At 39.7% G+C, this 22,306-nt stretch overlaps 1 protein-coding gene across 1 annotated transcript in view; it reads left to right on the forward strand.

Moving 5' to 3' along the window:
• The first annotated feature begins 3,671 nt into the window (after positions 1–3,671).
• pkn1a (protein kinase N1a) overlaps positions 3,672–22,306 on the forward strand; it is a 66,035-nt gene continuing 47,400 nt past the window's right edge. Inside the window, exon 1 of the mRNA XM_088075593.1 lies at positions 3,672–4,533. Coding sequence (XP_087931719.1) covers positions 4,513–4,533 — 21 coding nt within the window. The 5' untranslated portion in view covers positions 3,672–4,512. The remainder of the gene's footprint in view (positions 4,534–22,306) is intronic.

Here is a 22,306-nt window from a genome sequence, read left to right on the forward strand (position 1 = left end):
ATGAAAGAAATACTAAAACTTAACAAAAATTATAACAATTGACATAAAACCCTTGTTACATTATCATTTTACACTTTTAAATCATATATGTATTGAGAGATAGGATAGTGTTTGTCACTGATTGTACCCACAGCAGCTGAGCAACACACTAATACTGGAATCAGTACTGATAATAATGGCATTTTGTTCAGTCAGTTTTATTTATGAATATGATTATCTTTGCAAAGGATTTTTTTGGACTCCAGTAAGTGGTTGTCTTTAGTAGCAGGGCAGCTTTTTTCTTTAAAATGGTTACAAGTATATTGGGGGGGGGCAATGTACTTATATATACTTTTAATACACTTGACATCCACACATTGAATCAGTTCATGTGGGTAAATCAATATCCTCAAGTGCCATCTTCTTTTCTACTCATTCACAACACAACAAATCCTACTTAGTGTTGACTGTATGTGACTCAGCGTTTTCTATCTTATTGTCAGTTGTAAAAGTACAGATTTCATTCAGATTCTCATTCATTTCCTGTCTATATGGGATATGTAATGTGTATCCTGCAGCCCTGGGGTTACTCCCTGTCCCTGCATCCCTCCTGTCTTTCTGCTAATTTTCATTATACAAATCAGTTATGAAAATGTGTTCAGCTCAGCTTCTCTATCAAATCTACAAAAGACACTCAGTCACTACCGCCACTGTAACATCACCTGTGAGCTTATCTCTCCATCTCTCTTTTCTCTCACGCACCAACACACACAGGCTCTGTGACACATTTCAGACTTGAAACTTGTACTCAAGTCAGACCCAACATCCAGTTTCACTTGTTTTTTTGTTTTTTTTTTAACATATATTTATTGTTTTTGCAATACAGCAACACTCAACAACATCCACAACCATAACACCCAATCAAATGGCAGTAAAAAAAAAATAAATAAAATAAAATAAATAAAAATAAATTTGCACACATTGTACACACAAACAACAATCAATTAGTTCAGAAGAGGCAAAAATGAAGAAAAACAAACAAACAAACAAACAAACAACAACAACAAAAAAAAAAACTAAGCAGACCACATAAATATTAATCAGGGTACTGTCTGATGTAGATGCACCAAGGAAATATTAAAGATACATTTATGTAGACAGGCATAATGTTCCACATTTAATAATAATAAAGGAAAGGAAAAAACAAAAACAAAACAAAACACCTTTTCAAATGTCTGTGACATCATGCACTCCTGAGAACCAATGAGGTATTATTCCATTGTCCTATTCTTCCACTGTCTCCTCCATGTCTCCAGCTCTCAAAAGTTCCAAAAACATTTTCCAAATTTCATAAAATTCAGAGGCCTTCTTTCTGATAATATAGGTCAGTTTCTCAAGAGCAAGGGCTGAAGTTAAGTTGTTTAGCCAGTGAGTAAAAGAGGGGCAACCAACATTTTTCCAGTATAGTGCAATACAACGTTTGGCCTGTAGCAAACATAGGTCAACCATTTTTCTTTCTTTACAAGATAGAACACAGTTATCTGGATAGATGCCTAAAATGCATAGCTTAGGACATAGAGGTACAGGGGATGTCGTAATTTGAGAGATATACTTTAAAACGGAGTTCCAGAATTTTTGAATCTCTTCACAATTCCACAAACAGTGATATAGAGTACCTTTATGTTTGTTACAATTATAACATAAATCAGGTATGTTAGGGTCAAATTTATTTAACTGTACAGGAGAGATGTATGTACGCATTATCCAGTTAAATTGTATCATTCTTAATCGAGTGTTGATAGTTTGAGTGTGTATTTTTAAACATATTTTAGTCCATTCACTGCTTGTTATATCTTTTTGTAAGTCTCGTATCCACTCCTGTCTCTTACTGTCAGAGTTTTCTTTATGATTTTCCACTATCATATTATAGAACCAGTTTCACTTGTTTACTCTGTGCTTTGTGCTTGTGCTCCAAGAAAACCTTGTAAAAGTACCACTGTAGGACCAGACTGTCTTAGCATCTGGTTCAGTTTAAAACAAGGAAGAACATAACATAATAACAATAATATAATAAGAATAATGGCAGAATATAAACTTTTAACTTTTGCTATAGCAGCTAAAATATCCATTTGCCAAATATTTGGACTTAAGACCTCCAAAATTAATGATATTCCCATCAACCTCAGCTGTACTTGAGCATGGCAACATGATAAAGTAAGATGATGATGATGATGATGATGATGTAAACATCATCAAGGGAGAAGAAAGGAGTCTACAGTCCATGAGGTTAGCCTATGGTGCAAACAGACATAACACCACTGTGCTTTAATCAGATTCTTTATCCATCTATCTATGCTACTTTAAACTTTCACTCCATAACATTTTGGAGGCAGATATTTCTAATTCCTCTACATTGTATTTGATAGTTTTAGCATCTCTTTACTTTGCAGATTTAGATTATTAATGCAAAACACAAATCAACTTATAAATTACAATACATTACTACCAGGCGGACTATGAGTAATATTAAAGTTAGCCGCAACATTAAAGTAACATATGCATCAATGAGTCATTAATTATAATCCAATAACACATTTATGATTATCAGTAATTATACCATGTGGACAAAACGTAGGGTAAAGAGCATACAAGGCAATTTGAGATGGCCCAAATTGTGTTTAGGAATATATCAATTTATGTTACAGGGCAGTCCGATAATACATTCAGTAATTTATCACTGTTATGTTGGTGCTTTTAGTGTCTGACAGACAACAATAGTTTTAAATATCAGCTCTCATGTCATGTCAGTCCGACGATGCATCACCAATATTTTTGTATAATAACGTCATTTTTCGATTTTTTTTTTGAATGGGACATTCTGCACAATGAGTACTTTATCATTCGACACTTTGAGGGACTGTACTTTACTTATCAGAGTCGGGGGCTAACTGGTGTGCTATAAATATTTTTCCTTGAGCCTCCCAGACTGACTAGGGAAAAATACATGTGCCTCCCTCCACTATAAATAAACACATTTCTCTATGAAAAATGGTGTAGGAGATTTAATCAAAAAATAAATTCATTATTTTTTTTCAAGCCCTCTTGGGGAAAGATGGAGATGGACAGAGCACAGGTTTTGGGGTTCTGACGTTATTTAAAAACAATAAAAGAAAAGAAAAAAAGAAACAGAAGATGGGTTAACGTTAAAGAAAGGAAATTACTTGGAAAAAAGTGCTAAAAATATAAACAATTTTGAAACAAAATTTCAAATATATAATTATGCTAATTATTTTTTGTTCTGCATATATTTCTCTATTTTTAAAAGATAATAATTTTCTTAATGTACTAATTTCTCGCAATTTAGAAAACACTTCTTGCCAAGTTGCTCATTGTGTTTTCCCGGGTTTTTGAAAGACGGGTATGCTCAGGGTTTAAAAGACTAAATACTCGTAAGACCTTTTTGAACGCAGCAGAAAAAAAAGTGACATCGAGCCCGGTGTCAAAGAGTTAACCTAAGTAAAAGGTGTGAACACATCTTCCCCTGAGTAGCTGTCATTACTCCACATGTTCAACAGTTGGCTCATTACAAGTTTCAGTTGACGAGGATCTCCAGCGCGGGTCACGTGACACATCCGGGCGCGCCCCCGCCGCCCAGCCCTGGACCAATGAACGCCCGGGCGGCATTGCCCGAGCGTCGGGAGCGCGCGGCAGGGTCTAACAGTGTACAAGTGGTTTGAGCCGCTCTGCCGTCAGTCAGCCGCTGTTTGACTGTGACGAGATGTTGTCTTCACCCATCCCGTGTACCGTAACGTAACGTCTCTTTTCAGAAATATATTTGTGCGTTTTTGACTCCAGCCAGAGGGGTATTTAACGGACAGAGCAAGCTTTCTATTGTCCCTCTTTTTGGCTGTGTGAGGGGCTCGTGGAGGACTGACAGCGGGCTTTTTGTGTGTGGCATGTGATAGAGACAAGAGACCGAGGCGTGTTCACGTTTCACGGATGTTACCGGGAAAAGAAGAGAGGGAAGAAGAGGATTTATTTCATTTTTTTTTTTGTTGCCTGTGGATGCGACTGTATCTCCGCTCGGGTTCAGCAGGACATGACGGAGTAGCGGCGGATTTCATGGGGCTTTTGCTAGCTGTTGAATGGCAACATGAACAATGACTGTTGAGCTTAATAGTTGTGTTTGAATGCTAATGTCGTTTATTTTTAAATTCAGTGCAGACATTGAACGCATTTTTATTTTCGTAAAGTGAGCGCTAACGTTGGTCAAACAGCACGGGGAGGATCAATTCAGGCGCGGCCAGGCAAGCCAACAATGCGGATTACCTCTTGACTGTTTGCCTTTGTGTCAGTACACACTGTTGGTATCAAGTTTGAGATAACAGGAGGACGAATATCCGGCCCCCTTTTTCAGCAGTCGTTCAGTTTATTGTCGAGGAAAGGAGACATTACGCTGTCCTGAGGCACCACATGTGCACAGGTTGTCTGTGAAACTGCAAACTGGCTGACAACAGAGCAACAGGGACAACGATGGCGAACGACTCAGTCCAAGTAAGTTGAAGTAGGAGTTGCTGTAAGTTGCTTGCATTGTCTATTTTAACTTGTCTTTTTTGACCTGCAGCGTTGTTTTCGTGAACGGGATTTTGGGTGGTCCTCTAATTCTTCCTCCAGTCCCTGGTGAATACTTTACACCAGTGGTTCCCAACCTTTTTTGGGCTTGTGTCGCCTTAAAATGCAGCTGTATCTGTTTGTGATCCCTCATCACATGGCTTTATTTGTGCAGCAGTCCAACCAGCCAGAGAGACTTTTATTGGCTGAAGTGGTGAACGGATTCAGTATTTTAAAGGAAAAGCAAAAGAAAGACAACTATCAGAAATAATACGCAATTATATGTGACTTTCTCCATAAATTGCCTTGTGATCCCTCATGTTTGGGGTCACAGTTCCTACATAAGGGAGCCACTGGTTCAAACCACAAAATGGATAAAGCACTAATCCATTAGGGGACAGTATTTATTAAAATATAAATGCTATATTCTTATAGAAAAAAATACTTAATCATTGACCGATCACTGTTGTTATTGACATGTTACATACACACAGGCCAGACACACACATGCACAAACAGGTTACACATGCATGAAAATGTATGCAAGGCAGTGTGAAAGTGTATGATGTATGGTAGCATAAATGTATAGGTTTTTGATTTTATTTTTTCTTTTTATTATGTAAACCTAATATATACAGTTTTATATAGTTATAGTTATATAGTTTATAGTTTTATAGTTTCTGCATTTGATCAGTTGTTAACTGTGAACACGAATATAAACTCATTAAATGGAGAGATGTCAGCGTGAGTGTCAGAGCGCTTGGCCTACCTACGGACAGGTGCTTGGAGCCGTTGGGGTTCGGGGCCTTGCTCAAGGGTACCTCAACAGTGCCCAGAAGGTGAACTGGCACCTCTTCTGCTTCCTGTCCATACTTGGTCCATACTGGGACCTCAAGCTGCCACCCACCAGTTCCCTATGGACTGAGCATTGCCCCAAAATTCTACAAAATTACATTACTTGTATGGTGGTCAAATAACCTCCAATGTGGAGGTTCAAAGAGATGCATTAACAGAACTGCATGTTTATGCAGCTCAAGTTGGTGGAGGAAATGTTCCTGATTTGTGAGGGGGCTGCCATGAGACTTCTCCAGGACCTTTTTGGTCGCTGGGACCCCTTTGTGAAGAACCACTCAGTTGAATTGGAAATGGATAGTTTGTCTCTTGTTAATTATGTATAATGGGGCACTTTCAGGTTTTGGAGAGGCAGGGAGCTCCAGCAGAGTTTAGGCACCTTGGTGTTATACTGCTGTGTGTGCCATGATGTGTGGAGCTTTTTGACCTCAAAGTGTTGTGTGTGTGTGTGTGTGGAGAGTAAAGGCAGGTGCACACAGGCAAAATAGTGGTGTTTGTTAAAAAAACAGCCCACGTCACGTGCACCATTTCCAGCTCCCATTAGGCGGTCCTGGTTTCTAAAAGCATCAGTGAGCACGAAGGCTGCTTGCTTTGCTTTTTTACTGGGAATAGTTTTGTGCCGAAGTAAAACAACCACTGTTTCCTGATGTAGCATGCAGCCGATAGGTTAATCTTTGCTTTGCACTTAAGAATGACTCATTTTTCTTAGGAACGCTATCAAGAAAAACATCGAGATTTATTTTGAAATTCTTATGCTAGAAAGGATGAGGAATCTGATGATGGAATTCATACCACTGAACGTAATGAGCTGTTGTTCCAGTGGAGCTTCACTGTGACATTTAAGTCTTAGCGAGTGTCGTGTATCAGTTGCCCTGCAGAAGTATAAAGTTTAGAAATACAGGTGCGAGTGCTGCCATGCGGGTGCGGGTGTAAATGCGCTACCTGTTTATTCTGCAGGTCTTTTTTTGCAGTTTAGGAAGTCTGATGTCAGTCGATTGAGAATGAACTACAGGCAGTGAGACATGAGACATAAGTTAGCATTTATATACGCACCATAATTCAAAGTAGCCAAGTGAGATACAGACAGGTGCACGTGAAAATGCAGAAGTGGTAAAGTAGTGGGAATCAATCTGATTACGAACACGAGTTAAAAAAGGGCTGTGTTTTTAATGTCCCTTAAAAGTTTACATTTACAACCAGTGATCCTCTTATTGTGTATTTGTGCATGTGGGTGTGAGAGACAGAGTCCCTGACGTCATAAAATGCTGACTAGACACTAGCAGTCCTTGTTTGTCCACCTCTCTTTCATCAACCATATTTGGCCTTTTCCTCATTTCATCATCAGTGAGCGAGGTGTGCCGTTTATCAGTTATTATTAGGTTTTAATTCATTATGTTTTATATAGGTTTACATCAGTATTCAATTTCTCACAGGATTAAGAGATGATTGGTGACATATTTTTAGTCAACCCGCCGCTCAGTCCACTGTTTATTCATTTTTTAATAGGTGTTTGTGATTCTCGAGACTTATATCGTCAGTGGAAATCGGTCAATAAGCAACAACATTGGTTGTAAATGTGAACTTTTCAGCCGACTATCATTAAAAACAAGACCTTTTTAACCAGCACGTTCAGTCAGCTTGTGGGTATTTGTCTGTACACAGCTTTAGTCTCGTACTAAATCCAGTATCTCATAGTTTACCAAAAGAAAATAGCCAGTTATTTTGGTAAGGGCTGAATCGCTTTTCAAGCAAAAATGTCAAACAATTGATGGTTTACACAGACGGTTTAGACTAATCTGCAGACAAATCTGTAATTTAAAAATATCTTCAGTTGCAGCCTGATAACATTTATCTTTGACATGTCTGTGTACACATGGACAATGTCTCCATTGACTGTTCCTTATCATTTTTTTCTGTCTTTAATTAGCTTCAGGAAGTCATGAACTCCAGCACGTGTCGGTAGTAAAATGAGCCACAGTCTGTGTATAATTGCGTTGCTTAAGTGCAGCGTGTTATCTGAGTCCTTTTAAAAAGCTTTGTGCAGGGTTAGTTTGCCACTTCAACCAGGTTTAATTCCTGCTTTGGTGCCTTAATGTCCCTCGGCTAGACAGCTTAGTTACTGAACAGATGTGAATGTGCCTTTATATTCACCCAGTCAGAAATCCTCATGGAGAACAAGCAGGGTAGAGCAAGAGATGGACGGAGCTTAAAATCTCCCTCTGATCTTTGACGTACTGCAGGAAATGAGACGGTGCTCTGGGTGTCAGTGGCTACTGTGTTGACAACACTGGAAACCATTATTCCCCCTTTGTCCACAGAAGCTTTCTTGCTATTTGAGAGTCAAGAGCAAAGAATTGGTGATCGCACCACTACAAGATGTCCCCTTTTAATCTGTTTTAAGGACTATAGATGTAGATTCATTCTTTGAAAGGAGCGCAGCCTGTAGTTTTTAAATTGTTTGACTGGAATCAGACTTATTGTTTATTTTTTTTTCTATTTCACACATGCCTCTTTCTTGTCAAAACCTGGCGCCTTCGTTACCCACAATGCAACGGATGGCAGACAGTTGGGTGAGAGATTCAGTTGTGTCATGCTAGCAGCTAATGTAGCCTTGAGCTGTTAGCCTTAAGCAGAGATCAGGAGCAGCTGCAGAGGTCTGATATACTCACTGTTTCTTTAACTTTTATCTTTAACCAATTTGTTTTTTATTTTCAAAAACTTAGTCTTCTAATCTCTATAAACAGATATCTACATATGTATGCAGGATCTCTAGTCCAGACAAGATTTTGGTATCAGAAGTGTTCAGGTTTCTATTTGTAGGCCGAGTAGTTTTGACCTATCAGGTTTGAGTTGCAGGTAGACAGTCCACGAGATGGAAGGCATTGACCAAAATGCAATCTCGGACCCCACTGGCTATCGTCTGACAATAAGTTAGCTTTTTATTACCTTTTTTGAATTTATCTATCTATATATTTGTTTATAGAGATTTGCCTTGGTGCATGGAGGAGGAAGTTCTGCCCCAGATATCCACGGCTACACTGGATTAGCTCGAAATTTTGGCCATCGCCTCCAGAAGCTTTATGGTCATCAGAAAGTAGCCAATGGGTTCAAAGATTGGTAGATTTTGGCTGCTGCCTCACGTGACGTCACAATTTATCAGACTTAGCAATGCTCCCTTTGGAGCAACAAATGGCTTTATACAACCTTTTTTCACATGAACAGTAGTACTCCCCAAGACCCATAAAGAGACTTAATGTGCAAAAATCAGCAGTTTCCCTTTGAGTTTCCATTATTGTATATATAAGGCAGACAGTGGAGCTTTACACCCTTCCCATGGTATGCCACTTCTTTGCCCCCCACAGGAAGACAATATTAAACAGCCCCAATAGAAATCCGAACCCAACTGCGTCACACTTCCTGATAAAGGTTAGAGGGGAGACAAGAATGGAATTGGGGGGGGGGGTTGTGCTGTGTATAGTATACTGCGGGATCTGTGGCGGTTTCTGCTTATTTGACATGTTTTGCACAATCTATGTTTTCTGCTACGACAACTGAGACACACTCCACTGGTTTCATGAAATGTACAAGAGGACAAGTGTTCATGTTCGCAAATGCAGACACTCCCAAACACACAGATATAACAGCTGACACACACACAGGGTCAGACACTCCAGGGAATGCATAGAAGTACTTCCCATAAGCCTTACCATGACGTAAGGAGACAGTTATGTGCATAAAGTAGACTTTTCTCAGCACTGCCCTGTGGCCATGTAGGCAGATAGACTCCACAATAATGCACTAAGGATCAGTTGAGCAACTGGAGAATGCAAAGGAGAGCTAATATTCTCATTCATTTTGATGTCAGACGACACGGTTTAAAACAAACAATGTAGTCTAACAGAACTCCCTATCATATGACACAATCTCTCACATGGATAATGCTACTTTTAGACTTGTAACACATGATTATAAACTCATATTGGCTCTACTGACTGTGTGCTTTATGTTGTCCGACCCTTAAGGGAATTATAGCATTTATAAAACAGTTACCAACACTGTGTGTAATGAATTATTAATCAAAACACATGTGAATGTTTGAATTCTCATGTGATTATGAGCAAAAAGGCTGTTATAGGCTGTACATAGCCCTCGCTGTAGGGAAATCTATGTTCCATCTAAGTGTTGGACACAGTTAGACCACTGTCCTCTGATGGGCTTTATTCAGTGTTACCATATGTTGTTCACATCACAGACGCTCATCTGTGTCCCAGCCAGCAAGCCAGCCAGCCAGTCAGTTTTTCTGCACGGGCTGGTAAGGGACAACATACTGTGGGGCTACCCCGAACACCATTTATGGGGCTTCATAATTACCTGGGAATATTCATAGCTTCCTGACTCGACCCGACTCTCGTGGGACTAAGTGCTGCGGCATGTGTGTGAGAGAGATAGTGATAGAGAGGGTGAAGAGAAGGTGGAAGGTGGACTATTGCATGCAATCTTTCCGTATGTTGTTAATAACTCAAACACCATGGTTCAGCCTGCTCACTAGATGCAAAACTAGCACTTTACAACTGTTGCCAGCGGCGAATAATCATCCGCAATTTGTCTCACCTGTTCCTTTTTCTCATCAGACAGCCACTTTAATAGCTTGAAGTGGGGGTCAAAGACTGCACGGAGAACACTGGCCTCATCTGTGTCTGACAGCGGCCACCTCCTTTCAGTTTCCTTCACCGGTTTACTGGTTAAAAAAAACAACAACAAAGCATTGTAACACTGATTTTAGTCAGTTGCAATGGCAACACGTGAAGCCCCAGTAAAATGGATGTGTTCACGATTAAAACAGTTCCTGAATGAACCTTATGGTGTCATTGTCCTGGCCTTACGCAGTTCTTTTTTTAAGATGGAGTTTCTTGACGCAGTCTGTGCATAAGTTGGTTAGTTAGCTTTGTTACAATCATCTTTCCCTGATTCTTTCATTCTCTCAAGTGAAAAGCAGTTGTGCAGTCCATTGTTAGGTAAGGGGTAATGTACAGCGAGCAGGGTCAGGGTCCTCCATAACTGTGGGGTAGGTTTGCAAAGTATAAGCACTTCCCTTAATTGATTATTGGACAAATTAATGATCGATGAATCGATCCATGTCAATAGCGTGTGCCTTTTTTCCTAAATCAAAGCTCACAGCAACATATTGCATGTACTTTGACAGAAATACATAGTCTGTCAATTAATCAATAACATTTTTTACATGTTTGAATAAATTCTTAATGACCGATTAATTGTTTTCATTCCTACTATTGGGGCCGCCTACTGTACATTATCCTGCTTATTACATTGCTATTTACTATAAAATCAATGGCATTTGTAGCAGTGTAAAAATGTGACGCTCCCCTGAAAAAAGGCAAACATAGCAGTTGTGGCGTTTCTTGTCGTTCCCTATGGTTGGCTCGTCAATACCACAGTATTGCAATATTGCCGTTATTGCAACAGCTCGAGATCTGTTGTTCAGAAATAACAGACTACGCCATAATATACAGTGAGATTCTACTATTCAACAAAGCCATGTCATAACTGATTAGGGATCGGCTGATATTGTTTGCTCAGGGCTGATACCGATATCATTAGTAGTAATGAGACCGATAACCAATATTTGGAGCTGATATGCATTTACGATAAAACTGAAAATCTTTCTGTCAATATTTACAGTTTGGAATATAACAAACTCAAACTCTAAATTTAGTTTAACCTTTAGCTAATGTTTAATCAGAACTGAAAGTTTCAACATCAAACACAGCAAGTTCACATCATTCTCTTGTCATAAAGTCAAGTGAAAATTTACATTGAAAAAATATAGATAAAAATAGCTCCCTGATGTTTTACAAAGTAAAAGCTCCTCCCATGCCGACACTGATTTCATCTGCGATCATTAAAAAATAAAATGCTAATACAGACAAAATGCCAAATGTTGGCCCAAATAATAGGTCAGGTCAATAATCTGTTGACCCCTATAACTGATTGTAATGTCTTTCTTTAATCATATATATTTGCATTATGCCTAACTTTTTGCACAGTGACTTGGCCATTTTTCAAAAGCACTGCTCTATCTGGATCGTTGCTGCTCTGATTGGAACAGTTCAGAGGGGTAAGGCTTTGCTCGGGCCCGGGGGTGAGGGTTGAGGGTTGAGGGCTGAGGGTTGAGGGAAGGGGAGGTCTAAAGGGCATTATGCTGATGATGAGGCTCTGCAGCCGAAGCAGTACAATAGGTTGTATTGTCTGACACCAGCAGCCCTGATCACATTCAGTTCACTGTGAGTTCATTTTCCTCATCCTGGCTGGAGCATGACCACACAGTTGGTGACCACACCCTTAACCAGCCAGCCAGCCGACCGACCGACCCAGCTGCCCACCCTCAGGCTGAGCCGCCCCGTGTATCAAGTGTGCTTGATGGTGTTTGGGTTGCTTTTGTAAATAGAGGGCTGAGGGTGTTTTTAAGCTGTGTTCATCATAGTGGGCCCCAGCTGCTGACGTTTCTTTACATGGATTTTGCCTTTTTTATCTCTTATTCACATCTCCCTCTGTGCAAACATCCCATAATTCCCATGACCTCATAGCGATGTACCCCTGCATTCCTGCTTCACATGGACCCCTCCTTTTCCCTAGATAGACACACACACACACACACACACACACACACACACACACACACACACACACACACACACACAGGCCAGCAAGACTGAGCTCACACACTGTCATGACATCGGCAATCACCCTTGACCAGTGAACCCCACCAGCTCTGTGAGAGCACTGGGAGGACTGGAAAGAGCGGGAGTGGTCAGGAGGATGTGCAGGAGCAAGTAGGTCAGGGTGGGTCACTCAGCCAAAGCAGAAATGTAGCAGACGGTTCAGTGCTCCGTTTTTCCACCCTGGCTGTGAGGGAGAATAGTTAACAGATGCTAAAGTTCTGTCCCCTTTTTTATGTTGTAGTCTTGTTTCATTATATAACAGCAGTAATTCCTCACTTTCACTCTCACATGGCTTGTCAACACCAGCAGCCTTGCACTGCGACATACCTTGACCCTTGACCCCTCCTCATTATGGCAGTGCCCAAGGCCCCTGGGCCACACGTATCGATCTCAGCCCCGTTGCTCGGCCCTGTCGTGCTGTTTAAACAGCCACTCAGCACAGTGAACTAAAGCTGCTGCAGGATTTTTGCATAAATCGACACCTTAAATTGCGTGTTGAGCAAAGTGAAAAGAGTGATTTTTTTCCTTTCTTTAACTAGAAAATTAGACAAACAGGATGAAGAGTTAATGAAATAGTTGTCGTGGTCAATCCCCCAGCAAATAAACAAAATAGTTTAGTCTTCCTGGAAAGACTGTGCACGTAAAAGCCCACATTAGGCTGTCACATTTTTTCAGTTATTGCACCAAAAGTTGAAAGATTATTCTTTTTTTCAGCATTATGTTGTAATCTCTGGGAGGTTCTTACTTTAGGGAAATGAACTCTTCACTTAAAAGGGCAAGTTATTTAAGGATACATAAGCTGATGCAATATTAGGACGATGGTGACGTTTACTCTAGTAATAATCAGGAACCAGCATGTTATTTACATCTTCTTTTCTTTGCTCTGATTTGATGTGTATGAAACATATGTGCAGGCCCAATAAACTATTTTCCCCCTCATAGCTTAATTTACATTTTTGTCTCCCTCCCACCCTGCCTCCTCTTAAGTGTAACATGTTCTCATCCTTTTGCACACATAATGGTGATTCAGGCATGGTGATTTCCCTCACAGCAGGGGGTCGGCTGGTAAACAGTTCCTGAACAAAAGCAATATCGGCCAACTTAATGGGATAAACTAGGCATGGTTCCCTAGAGCTCAGACTGCAACTAGAAAGCACAATTGCGTACATTTGATCCTCATCAGACAGTCAGAGGGATCCCTCTATATTAAACTTACTAATTGTAGCTCATCAAAATGATTTTTTTTTTTGCTTTTTCCCTTTAAATGTGACACCAGTGAACTGCTGGTTTATTCTGCACTTGTTGGTTAAGCTTCATCACTTTACCAACAGATCAACCGTTAATAAACCATCATTTTAGGATTCATTTTCTGCTTTAAAAAAAAAAAGCTTCATAGCCTTTAAACCGTGTCAGTTAGTGTGTACTGTGGTGGTAAAAGTTCATCTTGCTTGCCATGTTGCCATGGATTCAAAGAGAATTTTAATACATTTTTTCCTTGCTGGTTATACTTGCTTGCTGCATGGTTGCCAAAAGTAGTCTCTAAGTAATATGCCGGCCCTCTGTTCCCAGGTCAAACCAACCTCACCATCAGTTTTACCACAGAAAGCCCCTGGTGGACTTGGCAGACCTAGCATGATTTGACATAAACATGTGGTCTTGGACAAAAAGAACTTGTCTGGGGAAAGTCTGTAGTGTTAAATGAACTGCTACAGTCCTCAATGACTCCTATAAAAATAAAAATAAAATGACAGACTGATGGCGGAGTTTCCCCAATGCCTTTTTTGGTCAGTTCTAGAAATTCTGGGGCCTAACCATGTTAAGATGATGGTGGTGTAAGGACGCTGTGTCATCTCTGACTGTGACCACACAACAGGCTGAAACTGCAACATGGCAGAATGTAAGACATAGCGACAGCTAATCAAAGTCACACAATCTGCGGCTGTCAGGCCTGTTGAGACAGTGAGTATAGAGCTCGTCACCAGGCTGAAGACTGGCCTTCAGCTTTCAGCTTTGGTTGCCAAGCTTGGCTGAATGGTTGCCTGTTTTCTTTTTTATGTTTTGAAGTAGAGGTAATAATGCTTCTGTGCAACTATACCTATATTTTTAATGACAGCATGAATATGTTAAGGGGTGGAAATATACCAAAAATTGATAAAGACCTGCATGGATGTTCTCTTTAACCTGTTTTTACATGTTTGTCAGTGCGAGCAGTTCACACGTACAGTCATGGTTGCATGTTTTTGGACTCTCGCTGACGTTTTACGTCACACTGACCCTGGTAGTCTTGCTTCAGAGATTAGAGTTGAATTAACACCAGTGTTTGCATATTAAATTTATTTTGTGGTTTAAAGTCATTTTTAGTAATATGGATGTATTAATGTGGTCAGGTCAGATTAAAGCCTGTTAAGCCAGTAATGGAGAAAATGTGAACCATAGTGATTTTTATTTATTTTTTTGATAAAGATTGTAAATAATTAGTAAATGATTTTCTGTAAAATTAGATTTGCTCTGCGGTTCAGCAGTGTGATGTTCACTGTGGACTATGGCCAATGGATACTGGATTTTTGAGGGTTTTATTAATATTTGAGTTGATATTTTTTAATTTAAAGGAGTATTATGCCACCCAAATGTACATTTGTGTATCAGTTACTCACCCTGTGTTACACTGAATATATGAAGAAAAATGTTTGTCTCACATGCCTCAGTGGTTAAAGAAGATCCCAAAACTGAGAAAACAATTATAGAATAGAATAGAAATACTTAGTTAATCCAGTGAGGGAAATTGTTTCGTTACATCAGCAAATAAAAGAGCAGCAACTGAATAAAAGATTTGTCAAAATAATGCAAAAATATATACAAAGGAAGGCACTTGACATACAATAAAATAGAATAGAATAAAATAACAATAATAATAATAATAAGAAGAAGAAAGAAATGTACAGTATGTACAAAGAACAAACAACAACAAAAATGATTTTTTTAAAAAATCAAAAAGAGCAATTAAAAAAAAGGTGAGAATTTCAGGTTACAGGGGATCATGTTTAACATCAGCAAATCTATCACACAACTTTTGCAATATAAGCCAAGTCTATCCAGTTTTACACTCAGTACTCAGTACCCAAACAGACAACATTCTTTAACAGGGAACTGAGCTGAAAGTGAAACTTATCTTTGCTCCCTTCAAATGGAAAATAAAACCATCATTTTACCTCACTCAACAAAAACAAGTAGTTCTCACATTCTGCGAGGTAAAATGACTGTTTTTGTCAATGGAGTCTGGCTTTGAAAAGACCATTGATAAGTAAGAATTTTCTCAGTTTTTGGATTCTACATTCACTGTGAAGGCATGTGAGAAATATGAAGTTTTCTCAACAAATTTAGCTTAACACAGGTTGAGTAGCTGATGTGCAAATTATCATTTTGAGGGTGAAATATTCCTTTAATCTTGATACAGATTCCTTAGATTTGATAGCCTACATAGCAAGCAGGACAAAATTCAGTTGGTGGACAAGCTATGTAATGGTGACACTGTTTGGAAATGACCTCAAATCTAGTTTGGAAGTTGCTTCGGTCGGATTTAACTCTCTCCATATGAGCTCTGCTGTCTTGTGGGCTGCTTTATGTGATGCTGCTGGCACTGAGACTCTGAAGATTTTCACTGACGGAGAGGCAGAAAATGTTTCAAACATGAAAAGTGGTTGCCAGCTGGGGCAACCACCAAGGGAAGTGGTTGCATGGTCCGAGTCTAGTTACCAGGGGCAACGGGGCAGTTTCTCCTGTCAAGCCCTGTAGTAATAAAACCCAACAATTGAAGAGATGCTCAGCAGTTCTCACCTGTGACTGTCACTGAATGATCTGTTCTTTGTTGGCGGATTTTTACGGTACCAGAGGCCTCACAGTGATGATGTGTCAGGGACAGTTTTCCACCAACTCGTCAGACGTTGTGTCACTGTGGTGCATCAGTGTTAAAGATGCTGCCACTACATTTCATTAGTCATGGACACATTTTCTGGCCCCTGACCAAACTCCCTCTGATGAATGATTTGTGGAGCAGCAATAGTCGTGAGTGTAAAGTGATCTACCATGTTGCCCTTCTGTTATCTTACTCCCCCCTCTCCTCCTCCTCCTCCTCCTCCTCCTCTCTCTCCTCTACACTCTCCTGCTATCTCTCCCTCCCTCCTGTCCAGGCTACACACCAGCTGCTCTCCTCCTCCTCTCCTCTCCTCCTCTCCCTCTATAGCTCTCTTGGTTTCCCATTAAGGTATGACCCGACCTCAAGAGCTGTCCCCCACTGGGGATACTTAGAAGGAATAGACATGTGCTTTTATACGGTGTTGTTGCTGTTAACTGACCTACAGCCAGATATAATACTGCAAGATAAACGTGGTTACATTAGCGCATACGTTTCTACTGTTTGCATGATGCCAGGTATATTTCCACAGCCAGACAAAACAGGCTACAGGTTGGAGATCACTCAATAACTATAACTATATAACTATACTATAATAAATAGTAGTGAAACCATCTCTTATGTAATCAGTACATAAAGAATACATGGTCATATTTGTTTTGACTGAGTCAACTAGGCAAATATTTGCCAGCATGATTTTGATAAGATCTGAAGTTGCAGCACAAATAGTCTTTGTCAAAAGTTGATGTCTGGGGGGTTTGTGTGTGTTTTTGTGCGTCATACACAGAGGGTGTGACTTATACGATATAAATAGGCTATGGGAGTTATTAAAGTCTCCACACAAACAATCCGTCTCATTAGAATGGGCTGGAGATCCAGTTACACTGATAACATTCGGCCCACTGGGAGGTTCACTGGCTCAGGCTGAAAACACAGGCCTGGGTGAAAGGATAGGGTGCAGTCTAATGTCTGTGAATTAAATCAGTTCAAAATGTAACATAAACTTAATTGTTTATTGACTGTTAGTATTGCGTTATTGTTACTGTACTGGATACAGTATGTCGTGATTCTCTTCCTAGAAAGAGCAAGAATTGAGATAGAATCAAAAATTGTCACAATAGAGATGTACGTTTTGTAATTTCCCAGAGCCAGGGGGACATCTTTAAATGGTTATAGCTGAGCTGGCAGTAAACACGCGCTACAGTGTCCGTATACCCCGTAAAAACCACGTTCTGCTGTGCCTCCATCACGTCTTTGCTCTCTGTATTTCGGCTGTAATTGCACACCAACAGAGCCGGAGGCACAAATGGCTTTTTTTTCCACATGTGCAGTAGTACTCACCAACACCTGTAAACAGATATGTTGTATATGTATAATAAAAAAAAGTCCTCGGTAGCTGATGTTCTAACTCTGTTGTTTGAGGAAGAAACTTCCAATGGTAACTTCTTGTTACATCCAAATCTTGTTTCTCGTTTCCAGGTCGAATTGGTGCTACAAAAACAAGTTTTTTGTCGGGCTTCTTTGAACAGAACCTGTCTGCAGATGCAACAAAGAGCCGTCTTTATGGTTTCGCCATACGTGCTACCAACAGCTTGCAGTGTTTATAACCGCACAATAAAACGACATGGCAGAACACACTAAATTAGGACTTTTCCTCTGTGTTTGCATTTTGTATTTGTCTTGAGTTCACCACCACATCCTTCAGTTCATGTCTGGACTCACGTGTGTTTTCCTCTTTACAGCCAGAGCTCCTGTAGCACGGGTCATTTGAGTTATTTAACACTCAGTCAGTATGACATCCGGCTTTGCCTTCAGTCAGCTCCTGCTCTTTTGAATGCCGGCAAGCCTGAACGCAGAGGCATCGTTAACAAATAGATAGCTGAGGAAAAGGAGGGGACAGGTGTTTCCTGGTGTGTTACCTAGAGGCTGTGCTGTCATAGAAACAGCTGGCAACAGGATGAGGTCATAGTTTTGTACCTAATGATTTACACACACACACACACACACACACACACACACACACACACACACACACACACACTTGTCTATTTCAAGAACGATGGATGTCTTATGTAAGTACTCCCTATTTAGTGTCAATAGGGGGAATTAATGTACAAAATGTTGATGAGACGAGCGTCCTCCTCCTAACACCATTTACATATCACCACTTTTTTTAGAAGCCATGATGAGAGTGGTCTCTCAGAGGACAATTAACTAAGCGTAGGCTCTAAAAACAATTATATTTGGCTATGTAATTAGAGATTGGATGGAAATGCGTTTTCCCTTCCCACTCGATTAAACTGTTGCGTACATTAAGCTGTGGTTACTCAATCAGGTCCATTATCCCCAAATACTTTACATAACCTGATTCAAAACCAAGCAAACCTCTGCTTTCCATTAGTTTGGCTTTTACTTCACTTAACAGCTAACACACCATTTATTTTTGTTTCATCTGCAGCCTAAATCTGTCGCTATCATTCACGTTTGTAGTTTTACACTTGCCCCCTAAAAATGTGCTTTTATTATATATTTATAAGCCAAACCTTTAACTTATTGTCTATTTTGCTTAGGCCTCTGCAAATCTGAGTCCTTTCAACAAAATTAAACATGGGGATGTTCACAGATTAAATGGATAAAATTAACATTATGTAACCGGTTATACTAATATAAAAACAGCTGTTTGTTTATTGTACTTAAAACTGTTATTACGTAACCTAAATTGCAGATGTCAAATCGAGTTATTTGGTAAATTTGACAGATGAAATAAAAAGGCAATTCATTCACTAATACTGTCTTTCTTCTGCTGTTCAGATTTTTACAATGAAAACCTGAAGTGTGGACTCAAGTCACATGACTTGTCATGAGTTTGATAACTTTAGACTTGCAACTCGACTTGTTCTCTAACATCACCAACTCGTGATTTTAATGTAGACCTGAGCCTTTGACATGGAAATACTTGAAACCTTCCCCCAAGCCCAAAGATGAAAAAGTATGTAGCGGTTGACATTGTGGTATACAACATCAAAGTACTCTGTTTACCACTAAACAGGACAGATACATTTAATGTGTGAATTTGAGTGCAATGACTTGAACCCACATGTTTCTTTGATTTATGACTCAGTGCAGCACAGAGTGTACAGTATGTATGCACAAAAAAAACGAACTTGTAATCCCAGTAATGTCCCTCCAACTGCGACCACATAATCACTGACTGTTGGAGAACTGAACTTGTTTCTACAGGTCCTATAAACATACACACACACACACACACACACACCGTCACAGACCTGCTGCACTGGTCTCTGCTGCTGCTGTTGTTGCTGCTGCCACACCTGAACCCAACTGTCATAACCATTAATGCTGTGACACACACACGTACATTAAAGGGCAGTGAATCCCCAGGGTGCTCTTGAGGCACATTAATGTGCACTTCCACGCTCCATCTTTCTTTGTTAGATTCACTGTGTACAGCCACACAGTCTCCCCTGGGTGCTCTCAAGACACAAATCTGATGTACTCGAAGCCAGTTTCTTTCTCTCTACCCACATGCTAACACACTCGGTTATACACACTTTTTCACACACATACAATGTGGTAAACACACACTCGCTCGCAGTCAGCTGTTAGTCATGGCTCAGCTGAACCAACTTATACGCAGACAACAATTTTTCTGATTAATTATAACTTGATCTTTCTCACAGCCGAAATCTTTGTTTTTCTAATCATACTTGGAACGAGAAAAACAAAGACTTTTTTTTGGGAGATTTTTTGTGTTCTAGGGATAATCCTTTTGCCTTTTGTGTAAAATTTATGAAATAGCCACAAGATTTGGCATTTGAACAATGTTAGAGGGTTTATTAGTTGAATAGTGTGAAGTAGGGGCAGATCAAGTCATACAGGAATATTTACTTGAATTAATTAAAGTACATTGTGTCATGTGATATCTAAAATTATCTCAGTTTTCATAGGATCTACTTTCAAACGAGAATATGCTTCTTATGTAGGTCTAGTTTCTTTATAGTGTTATATTTGACATATATATATATATATATATATATATATATATATATATATATATATATATATATATATAGTTCCTACTGGGATGTTCTGGTGGTCTAGAGACACTGGCTGTGAAATAGCAGTTGGGTGTTAAAAGTTTCAAACCGGTTTGATATTAAGCCAAACACAGGACCGACAGGTTTAGCAAATTTTACCAGATAGTCCACATGATTTAACTGTCAATCCTACATGAAACATAATGATAACGTGTTCCAACAGAAGGCGAGTGTCTAACTATTACTATTGCATAACACCAGTGCTCTCTTTTCACAATGAATCCTTTAAATATGCTCCTCTGTCACTTAATGTAAACAAACCATGTAATGTTAGCTATCAGCTGTGCACTTGAGATCAGGCTGGAGACAAAACCATTTAAACCAATGGTGAGTAACCAGCTTGTTACCTTTGAACATTTATGACATTACTTTTTATAACAGAAAACACAGGTTTTACACTGTGATATTTACTGAAAATTACATAAAATGTAACCAGCAGCATGGTGATAGTAATCTACCTCAGCAGAAGCTTTCAGAGCTCTCCGGTGATCTCCCTCTAGCCAGCTGACACCGTGTTTTGTTTTTTCTAGTGAAAAAAATAGGTTTCATCTAAATACCTCATTTCAACTTCATTAATGAGCCGGCCCTCGTCCACTGCGCTTTCAAAGCAAGAACCAGGATTAAATAGTAACACAGTGTCCCACGAAAGTTCTCACAACAGCTCATGCAGCCAGTAAGCGCAACTTTTTTGTTGGCTTCAAATCCAAAATGTTGTCATATTGGTGCAGTTTCAATCTTTCTGATAGACTTACTCTGCCATGTCTTCTATTGTCAACCCAAAAAGTAAACAAACACAGAGAGACATGGCGTGTGTCATGTTCCCTCAGGATAACTTTCATGATCGTTAGGTCCAAATTCCACTTTGTTTATTAATTTGGTAAATGAGGAAATACCTGCAAACTAGCATTTAATTCAAAGCCAAAGTTCGGCCTCACAGAGCAGTTCACACTAAGGGTGGGAATCACCAGAGGCCCCGTGATATGATGTCATCACGATACTTAACTCATGATACAATATTATTGTGATTTTTAAGGTTTTGTGATATGCTGAGTATTACGATAACATACTTTGCAATAACTTACTTACCATTACCTTGTTTCAACTGCCAATTCTGGCCTTTAAAGAAAAACTTTGTCAACACCTGGCTTAATGAATAAGATTAAGTTTTCAGTCTGTTGAAATGACTTCAGTCATTGCAGTAAATTTATCTACTGGCCTGAAAGGAACTGCTATAGGCTAAAGATGAAGCACAGAATCTTGGAGATATACATCAGACGATGTATATCTGGACAGCTTGTCACATGATTTGCACTCAGTGTTTGTTAGGAAGTGGTGTTAGACCCTGTGTGTCTGGCCATCAGACAGCTTAGACTGTTAATCTCCTCAGCTAAACCCACCACCTTTACGCCGGCACTCTAACTTCTTACACAAACACACACACGGTCATGAACTCTCCCGTGCCATTTAAACATAGTGTGAACTGCTTAATTTGAGAAAGACAAAAGTCACCCACATTACAGAATCATTAAAATGCATGCCAGTATTTTAGCCGGATGTGTGAGTTTCAGTTGTAATTTGCAGTCATTTATTAGTTCAAAGTGATTTACCTCCTTTAAGCTGCCATTTTCAGTTTTTATTTGTATTTTCCAAATTTCCATTTATAGCACCAACGCTTTAACATGTGTAGCTATACGTACTGTAAAGAGTTCAAAGATAGCATTGACTTAAAGCTCCACATTCAGTTAAATATCCAACACAAATGCTTCTTGCTTTTTAATGAAACTGTGAGTTCCTAGCCTCCCTCTTTTCCTCCGTCTTCCTCCTCTCAGTGCTCTCCCCTTCCTCCCTCTCCTGTGTTCCCTCCCTGGCCATCACACTCACCCCTGCTTTCCAACACATACACACTGTGACTTGCTTTTGCCTCAGAAGTGCAGGATGTCTGGAAGCATAAGTCATAAGTGTATTTTTAAAAGGACTACATTGTGTTACACGTCAAAAAAGGTGATTCAGGTCTTCAAGAATGCTCCAAAACAGATCGAGGGCCGCAAGAAAAGAAATCTCCAGCACTTTTTGAATCGGACATTGATTTTGGAGAA

This window comes from Plectropomus leopardus, chromosome 3, assembly GCF_026936395.1.
Source record: "Plectropomus leopardus strain MGB_pleo_1.0 chromosome 3, ASM2693639v1, whole genome shotgun sequence".
NCBI lineage: Eukaryota > Metazoa > Chordata > Actinopteri > Perciformes > Serranidae > Plectropomus > Plectropomus leopardus.